The 9,064-nt window shown below is 31.9% G+C and overlaps 1 protein-coding gene across 2 annotated transcripts; it reads left to right on the plus strand.

Moving 5' to 3' along the window:
- Positions 1 to 2,757: 2,757 nt before the first annotated feature.
- LOC129300043 (TMV resistance protein N-like) lies at positions 2,758 to 8,748 on the plus strand. Of its 2 annotated transcripts, XM_054938560.1 has the most exons (5): positions 2,758 to 3,054; positions 5,916 to 6,562; positions 6,681 to 7,782; positions 7,903 to 8,178; positions 8,302 to 8,748. In XM_054938560.1, the coding sequence occupies exons 2-5, from the start codon at positions 5,955 to 5,957 to the stop codon at positions 8,611 to 8,613; spliced, it is 2,298 nt and encodes a 765-aa protein (XP_054794535.1). In that variant the 5' UTR covers positions 2,758 to 3,054; positions 5,916 to 5,954; the 3' UTR covers positions 8,614 to 8,748. The 2 variants fall into 2 exon arrangements, with proteins under 2 accessions (XP_054794535.1, XP_054794536.1); XM_054938561.1 differs by lacking the exon at positions 2,758 to 3,054 and having other exon boundaries at positions 5,739 to 6,562.
- The last annotated feature ends 316 nt before the right edge of the window (positions 8,749 to 9,064 follow it).

The raw sequence follows: 9,064 nt of genomic DNA on the forward strand, positions 1-9,064 counted from the left end.
ATTATTCATTACTTTGTAAATGTTACTTTTCAAGTTTCAAATAATATAGTACCGATGCACGGGTATTTTTAGATAAATAAAGAGCAAATTTAGCATAAATGAAAGACAAGACTTTCATTGTAACATGTCGCAAACCTTGGTGATGTCAAAGCAAGTTGGGCAATAGGCTTGTTTAATTAGTTGATGGCGCACGGCTTGCACCTTGAATTTGATATGATTGATGCATACAAAAATAAATGGACAATGCAAGTATACGAGTCAATATATAATATACTAATGTGTCAAGGTTGATCTCACAGATAATTAAATACAATGATAAGTAGGCATCAAATTTTTAATTTCATTTAATCAAGCAAATCACACGAGCGTTTATAAATGAAAAAAAAATTAACAATTAGGGGTCAAAAGCAATTAATTCTATCAAATAAAAATTTTATAAAAAAATTACCTAAGCTCCTAATCCCTTATTTACTTCTTAGAATCTATTTCCTCTAAATTACCTAAGATTAATTTTGTTTGATAAATCTAGAGTCTAATTAGTTGAAATTATCTTCTGAATCAATTATGAGCCCTCTTAAATAATAACGCAAATGTTAACACAATTATCTAAGAGGCACTAAAAGTTTAGTAATACTTAATACAATTATCCAAGAGGCACTAAAAATTCAGTAACACTTTAATACAATTATATGGGTCCAAGAGATATATTCTTATCCTAATGGTAAATTAGAATAAATTCTAATCTCATATTACCTTATCTCAAGGTCCATTTAAGATTTTCTTTTCCAAGATAAACTCTAAACCCCTAAATCTCAACTTAATGGTAGCCAATCATCAAGCAAGTCATCATAAATGAGATTAAGTGACTCAAGACTAATATTAATCACGGAATAATTAGAGAAAATAGTATCTAATACATAAACAAATTCATAGTTGCTTAGGTCATAAAGAAAATCTAACTATACATTAGTAAATTCAGTCCCATGTCAAAATGAAGAAGCCAACCAAAACATTAGAGAAGAAGGAGAAAAACAAAATTAAATTAAAAGAAATCACAAAATGTGGATGAATCATTTTCCTCCAAGCTCCTAGGTCAGTGCCTAACCTTCAAAATCGCCTCCTTTGATCCAGAGAACTTCTTAAAAGTCGAATTTACTCAAGCTCTCGTGTTTTCTCACTTTTCTATTTGAAAAATTGATGCTTTTTGCATTTTTGGTGTGAAATCTACTACAATGGGCACTATAACAGGCTTTGTTTTTTGGTTTAGAATTTACTTTATAATACTGACTCGCTTGGCGGTTATTGTAGCGGGTGATCATAACAATTAGTTTTTTATTTATTAATTCATTATATTTTCCTTTCCACCTCTTCCATGCTCTTGTAAAGTTTTTCTAAGATTCAAAATGACTCAAATTAATAAAAGAAAATACTCTAAAACAAAATCAAAATACAATATTTACAAAATAAGCCAATTAATATCAAAATAAATATTAAACACAAGACAAATAAACAAAAATAACTAGAAGATTATTTGAAAGATCAATAAAACTTTTCAAAATATATAAAAATATAGAGATTCATCAATGATTAAGATTACAACTTGAATCCTCTTATGCCTTGTCATTGATTATACCGAATCACAAATGATGATGCATAGAAAAGAACTAACTTGCAATTAAAATATAATTAAATAAATTTATTCCCAAGACTCACCTCACGTGGCTTCATAAAATTACATTATAATTTCAAAACGAATACTTGCATCAAAATATCCATGATTCTAATATATAATATTCTATTCTGCACCTTAAGGGTGTTTATAGGTTGGTTTGATTTTAAGGAAAAATTAGACCGAATCAAATCAATTAGTTAACTATAGTCTGAAACTTATTTGATTTTTTTTCCAATTGATTTGGTTCAGTTTAGTTTAGGTTTGGATTAAGTTTGAATTTTTTTAATGAAATATTTTTCTTAATCACTAATATATATTCATGTTCACTGATAATTTGTAACTATTAATTATTATTTGCAATGAAAAAAATCTATTGCACACAAAATAATATTTTTTAACAATTAATTAATATATTTAACTATTATTCAAAATCAATATATTTTCTTTAAAACACTTGATTATAAAATTTAAAAATATCTTAAACAATTATAAATAATATTTAACTAATTGTAACTTATTTTTATTAATGATTTACAAATAAGTAAACTTGAAAAAGGGAAAAAAACTTTGATAAATTTATAAATATATATAATTAATATAATAAAACTTAGCTTGGTTTGATTCAGTTCAAGTTTTCATAAGAAAAAATTGAAACCAAATTGAATCAATTGATTTTGTGAAAAAAAAAAAATCAAACCAAATTTTATTTATAATCAATTTTAATTAGTTCATATCAGTTTGATTCAGTGTAATTTAGTGTGATTGGTTTGAATTTATTTTAAACATTTTTATTTTGCATTCACACTAATATCAACATGGACGTAACAATTCAGAAAAAAATAAAATAATATAAAATTTACAATAATGTAAGTTAACTATATTTTTACATCTCAGGGACAAAATTATCAAGCTAAGCCGATGGTGTTGAGGCAAGCAGCGAGTATTTTTGAGATTAAAACTACGGTGTCAGGTTCGATTCCTTCTTTGACTTTCTACTTTTACAAAATTACCATAAGGTCCTTGTTTGTCTGATTTATTTCTTCCCCCCGATCCAATTTCTGCAATCTTTACGCGAGCTGAGAGAAGGAGAGAAATCTGAGAATCCTGAACCTTCGGCCTTAGCTCTTCTTGGATTCCATCGGCGTTCTCCAACCATCATTCCTCTTTAGTCTTCAACATCGCCGGCGTGAGTGTGCTAGAGAGCGTCGTCCGTCACTGCTGCCGCGAGGTTCTCTCTTCCCTGCTCTGCTGTTGTTTAGTTCAAACCCTGCACGTGCGCTTGAGTTGGTTGCTATCAGTTCTTCTTCTTTCTTTTCCGCCAGTCAGCTTGCTGTCGTCGACAGGTGCGACAGCTCCGTCCGCCGTTGTTGTGAAGTTCTACTGTGAGTTTTCTTCCCCTGGTTGTCTCTGTTCGCTGTTCATGTGTGCCATTTTTCTTTCTTCTTCTTCCTTGATTCTGGCTACCGGAAATAGTTCTCTTCTCCTTGAGCTACTGTGATTTAGCGTACAAGGTTCCTTTCTTCTTTCTCTGTTCAACGCGACAGATTTGTCCTTCTCCTTTTCCTGCTCCGCCATGTTTAGTATAAGTTGGGGAGATTCCAATCGTTCACTGCTTCACTGTTCTTTGTATGCTATTTGGTTGATTCTGATTTTTTTTTTTATTGTTTCCGTTGCTGCTGTGCGAGTTATGAGGGGACAAATGCGTTTGATCCACAGCTTGAGTTTCTGAATCTGATTTTCGGTAGATAAATCCACTTATGCCAGAACTCGAAAAAGGAGGAATTAGATTTAATTTTTCTTTAAAGAGTAACTGATTTTTTTTTTCTCTGTTAAAGGATTGGAATTGGGTTTGATTGATTAATTTCAATATCAATATTGTAATTTGTGGGAGATGAGATGAAAAGAGAAGAGGTTTGGTATTCGTTTGAGAATTAATGCATGACAAATGTTCGATAAAATGTTTGTTAGGAAAAGATTGCTTGAATATGTATTTTTTGAGATTTTATTGATTCTTAAGAGAAGTTTGTCTAGTTTGAATGTTATTGATCCATGAACTTGAATCTTGCAAAGGAATTTGATTATGAAGATAATATGTAAATTGAATTCTTAGGAATGGTATAGTTATTGATAAATTACTAAACAAGAGATTTAAGTTGGAAAGTTTAATTGAATAATTGGAAGTAATGCACCTGAGGTACTTGAGGCAAGCCTAAGAGATAATCATATTTGAAGTAAATAGATTGGTTTGGCTTGAGCAATATTGAAGAAATTATAGGTATAAATGATGATAATTGGATAAATTTTAAGAAATGAATTTTGGTATTTGGAATTTTGAATGGTTGTAGTTGATTGGGATTGTGTTAGAAGTGGAAAGAAGTTTTTATAAATTATAAGGAATTAATTAAAGTTTCAATTATTCATATTCTTATAGGATGTGCGAAAAAAAGGGTCTTGATAGGAGTTAAAAGGCGAAAACCTTTGGAAATTGGGAACATTGCAAGTAAGTGGATGGCGTCCAAACTGATTTTTCTTGTCAAAATCTCCTCTAATAAAATATTACGTTTTTCTGCAAATCATTTTAATAGCAATAATATGATTATTGGATATTTGTTGGTTAAAATTACTTTACTTTGAGAAATTATTTTTACCAAATTTGAAATGTTATTTGATCAATTAAAACAAGTTTGGACTTTGATTATGAAATTTTTATTTTATTAAATATTATTGATATAGAAAATGATTCATGCGAGTTCGACATTGAAAATAAAAATTTTATTTAATAATGATTATTTTCTCGCATGTTTGAAAATGAATTTGGAGGGGATTTTACACAGAACAGTGATTGTTATCGGCAATTTCGTTAGCCCTTAGCACGCCATGGTTACGACTAGGTAGTTCAACTTTCGTGAGTATTGTACTCACGTTTGTTATTTGTGGGTCTTATACCTGCGTTTGTTTTGTAGTTTTAAACCGCATTTGGTTATTTACTCTTGTGGATTGTGTGCCCGCGTTTGCTTCGTAGCTTCGGCTATGTTTAGTTATTTACCCTCATGGACTGTATGTCCACGTTTGTGAATTGTTCTGATAAATTCCCAAAAAAATGAATTTTTAGTTGATGATTTCATATTTAATGGTTTTTAATTGGTAAATATTGTTATTATTATTTATTATTTAATTATTTTGATTTGTCAAGATCAGATGTTAAAGTTATTTTATCATTATTGATTTAAATGTTTTTGTTATTGAAGTTATATAGATATTTTATTCTAAGTTAATCGATTTGCTTACAGTGAATTGCTTTCTCATGTAACTTATATAATTATTGTATTTTATTCATTGTGATTTTATAAAATATTATGGTTGGGATGTTATTCATTGGAAAGTTATTATGGCCTCAGATAGCATAACTTACAATGTACGTCCTGCTTTTCAATGAGGAATTTTTGCTGAGCTTGGTGGAGATTTGTTCTGTAAATATTTTCCATTGATGTAAATATGAATTTATGAATTATATAAAAAAATATATGATTAGGTGCTTCACATAGACTATAGTTACGGTCCTGAATCTTTTTGTTGTATTGTCTGTCTATTGCTGTGGAGTAGAACCTCATACTGTTGGGTATAAATTGTAAAATTTCTGTTGCAGAGATTTCGGAAGGTCTTACTTACAAGAGATGCTGCCGAAATTTAAAAAAAAAAAGTTTGATATTTTGATTATTTGAAAAATAAAAATTTAATATATATAATCAGACTGACAGGAAGTCATATGCATTGATTCAGAATTTTCCTTAACTGAGGCATAAAAAGATGTGTATTTAAGTGTACATCATGTGCTGTTTACTCTCATATTTCAGGGCGTGACAATAAAAAAACTAAAGGTCTTTTGTCGACTAAAGAAAAGTGAAGTCATGGGTGAGTAAAGCAGGTCTTTGCCATTCACTATAGGAGAAAAATAAAAGAATGTTAAAGAAAGATAGGAAAAAGTGTAGTGACCGACAGCTGGGTTCAATCTCGGAAATATTGATAAATAATAAACGTATGCTGAGGTTTTGGTCCTTTCGTCTATATCTCTTCTCTCCCGTTTCTCTCTATTGCATGTAGTTGTAGTTCAGTGACACCAAATCTAGCAGTGAATAGAGTAGAAAGAAAGATCTGTGCAACAACATGCTTCCACTGTTTAGTTTTGTATCTGATTCAGTTTTCTTTTTATTTGGCAAATAGTGATATGATTTGGCTTGTGCAGATTGCAGTTTGGACACAACCGAGAGATTGAAAACTTGCAATGGAATATACTGTCTATGGAGAATCTTCGTCCAGCTTTGATGCTTTAAATTCAAGTCCGAAATGGAAATATGATGTTTTCTTGAGCTTTGCAGGAAAAGACACGCGGTTGAAGTTTACAGATCACTTATATGATGCTTTCAATAGGAGTGGGATTAGAGCTTTTAGGGATGATGAAGGAATAGAGAGAGGGGAAGATTTATCCAAGCAACTGCTTCAAGCAATTGAGGATTCTCTGTGTGCAGTTGTTGTTCTTTCTGAAAATTACGCAAATTCAAAATGGTGTTTGAATGAACTCCAAAAGATTCTTGAATGTAGGAATAAATTGGGTCAACGAGTTTTTCCAATTTTCTATGATGTAGATCCATCTGATATAAGGTATCAGAGAAAGAGTTTTGGAGAAGCTTTGGCTAAACATGAAGAGAGATTCAGAAATAACAACCACAATCACAAAGGTCTTGGTTGGTTTTCAGCATTCGCGAACCTCGGTTTGGGCTTCAAACAACGTTTTTGGCTGCCAAACACTCATTCTAACATGTTCAAACTGCAAACTTGGAAAAAAGCTCTGTTTGAAATTGGCAACTTGTCCGGTTGGGATACCAGGGGTCGGTAAGTTTTCTTTCACAGTGATTTAATCATATTCTTGAAAAGTCGCATTTTTTTTTAAATTTTTATAAGTATATGTCTCATGTTGAACAGTGTTAAATTTTTTAATTTTTTTTTGTAGGCGTGAATCAGATTTGATAAAAAATATTGTTGGAGGGATATGGACTTATTTATGTTCTAAATTACCAACTTATGGTGATAATCTAGTAGGGATTGAATCAAAAATGGTTGATATGATGTCATACCTGGAAATTGGGTTGGATGACGTCTATTTTGTAGGATTGTGGGGTATGGGCGGTATCGGTAAAACAACTCTTGCTAGAGTTGTTTACGATAAAATCTCACATAAATTTGATATGTGTTGCTTCCTTGCTAATGTTAGAGAAACCTCACAAAGAGAAGGTCTAGTTTCTTTACATAGAAAGCTTCTTTCTCATCTCAAAATAAAGAACATGGAAATTGATGATGTGTATGAAGGAAAGAAGATATTACAAAATCTTTTTTTCAATAAAAAGGTTCTTCTTGTCCTTGATGATGTAGATCATATGAAACAAATTCAAATTTTGGCACAAAGTCCAAAGTGGTTTGGTAGAGGAAGTAGAGTAATCATAACAACAAGAGATAGCCACTTGCTCACCACATCTAAAGTGCAAAGAATATATGAGGTGAAAATCATGAAGGAAGAAGAATCTCTTCAACTCTTATCTAACAAAGCATTCAACCAAGATCATCCTAAAATAGATTATTTGGAGCTGTCTATCTCTGTGGTTAAATATACAGGAGGTCTTCCTTTGGCACTTAATGTTTTGGGTTCTTTTCTTTGTGGAAGAAGTAAAGCTGAATGGAGAGATACTTTGGATAGATTGAAGCAAATTCCAGATAATGATATTCTTCAAATACTTAAAATAAGTTATGATGGCTTAAATGAGGAAGAAAAGACAATATTTTTGGATATTGCTTGTTTTTTCAAGGGATGGAGGAAAGTTGAAGTAGCCCAAATTTTGGAAGATTGTGATCTTCACCCAACAATTGGAATGAAAGTTTTGATGGAAAAAGCTCTACTAATTGAAAAGAAAGATCTTTTGGGACGCTGTGTTTTAGAAATGCATGATTTACTTGAAGACTTGGGGAGGTATATTATTTGTCAAGAATCTCCCAATGCTGGCCAGCGTAGTAGATTGTGGGAGTTAGAGGACATTAATGAAGTATTGAAAAATAAGAAGGTAAATGCCTTTTTTCCCCCCTGAACAACTCATTTTATTGAAACACACATCTCGTGTGTAAATTAATTTCGTATGATTTTCTTCCTTGTCATTCTAATGTTATTTTTTGGCAATGGATAGGGATCTAAAGCAATGCAAGCTATTGTGTATCGGTATTTAGGTGATGATGTAGTAGTACATCCTCAAGTCTTTTCAGAGACGAGTAATATTAGACTACTCATCTTATCAAGGGATTTCAAGCCTTTTGGTGGTCTCAAATGTCTTCCTAGTGCATTAAAAGTTTTTCAATGGCGAGAATTTCCTTTAGAAACTCTCCCATTTGAAGCTCCGTTGGATAAACTTGTTGATATTCAAATGCATAAGAGCAAAATAAAGAAACTTTGGAATGGGGTACAGGTGAGGTGCTTCAGGAATCATTCTTTCTTTCTCTCATACACACACGTGCACATGATTGGTGTTGATGTTATATTGATACCGTTTTGTTAGACTAATTTTCCAATCTTTAATTTGTTTGATCAGTTTATGAAAAAGTTGAAACGCATTGATCTGAGTTATTCCCGATACTTGAACGAAACTCCAGACTTCTCAGAAGTTCCAAATTTAGAAAAACTAATTCTTGAAGGTTGCTCATCTCTTGTCAAGGTTCATCCCTCACTTGGAAAACTGCACAAGGTTGTTCTGGTGAACTTGTGCAACTGCAAGAATCTCAAAAGCCTTCCAAGAAAATTGGAAATGAACTCTCTGATAGAATTAAATCTTTTTGGGTGCTCCAAAGTTGAACTGCTCCCAGAGTTTGGGGAAGGTATGAAAAATTGTCATATCTTGAAATGAGAGACACTTCTGTAACTATACTTCCCGGATCACTTGGGTTCTTGAGCGGTCTTAGATATTTGTATTTGGAGTCCTGCAAAATTCTTAATCTTCGCGGGTTGTTGGAGAATCTCAAAGCTCCCCAAGTATCTGGCTTTCATCTAACATCATTAACAATGTTATATTTAAGGGCGTGTGGACTTAGTGATGAATCAATTCCCGATGATTTTGGAAGTTTATCTTCACTTATTTTATTGGATTTGGGGCAAAATAATTTTGTCAATCTGCCTGCCGGTTGCTTCTCTAGTCTTTTTCGACTCCACTATCTTTTTTTAGATGGTTGCTTTAGGCTTAAGTCATTGCCAAAGCTTCCACCACGGTTAAGTCGATTGGATGCAATGGATTGTGTTTCAATGGAATCTTTATCAAATGTTCAGTTATGGGAACCAGTTTCATCACTTAACCACGAGGT

This window comes from Prosopis cineraria, unplaced genomic scaffold (genome assembly GCF_029017545.1).
Source record: "Prosopis cineraria cultivar Desert tree isolate PC_DT_omini unplaced genomic scaffold, ASM2901754v1 PC1403, whole genome shotgun sequence".
NCBI classification, from domain to species: Eukaryota; Viridiplantae; Streptophyta; class Magnoliopsida; order Fabales; family Fabaceae; genus Prosopis; species Prosopis cineraria.

Excerpts from the sequence above, each read along its gene's own strand:
- LOC129300043 (XM_054938560.1), top strand. The coding sequence starts at position 5,955 with ATGGAATATACTGTCTATGGAGAATCTTCGTCCAGCTTTGATGCTTTA. Across the intron at positions 7,783-7,902 it reads AAGTATTGAAAAATAAGAAG|GGATCTAAAGCAATGCAAGC; the intron begins GTAAATGCCTTT and ends GGCAATGGATAG. Across the intron at positions 8,179-8,301 it reads AACTTTGGAATGGGGTACAG|TTTATGAAAAAGTTGAAACG; the intron begins GTGAGGTGCTTC and ends TTGTTTGATCAG.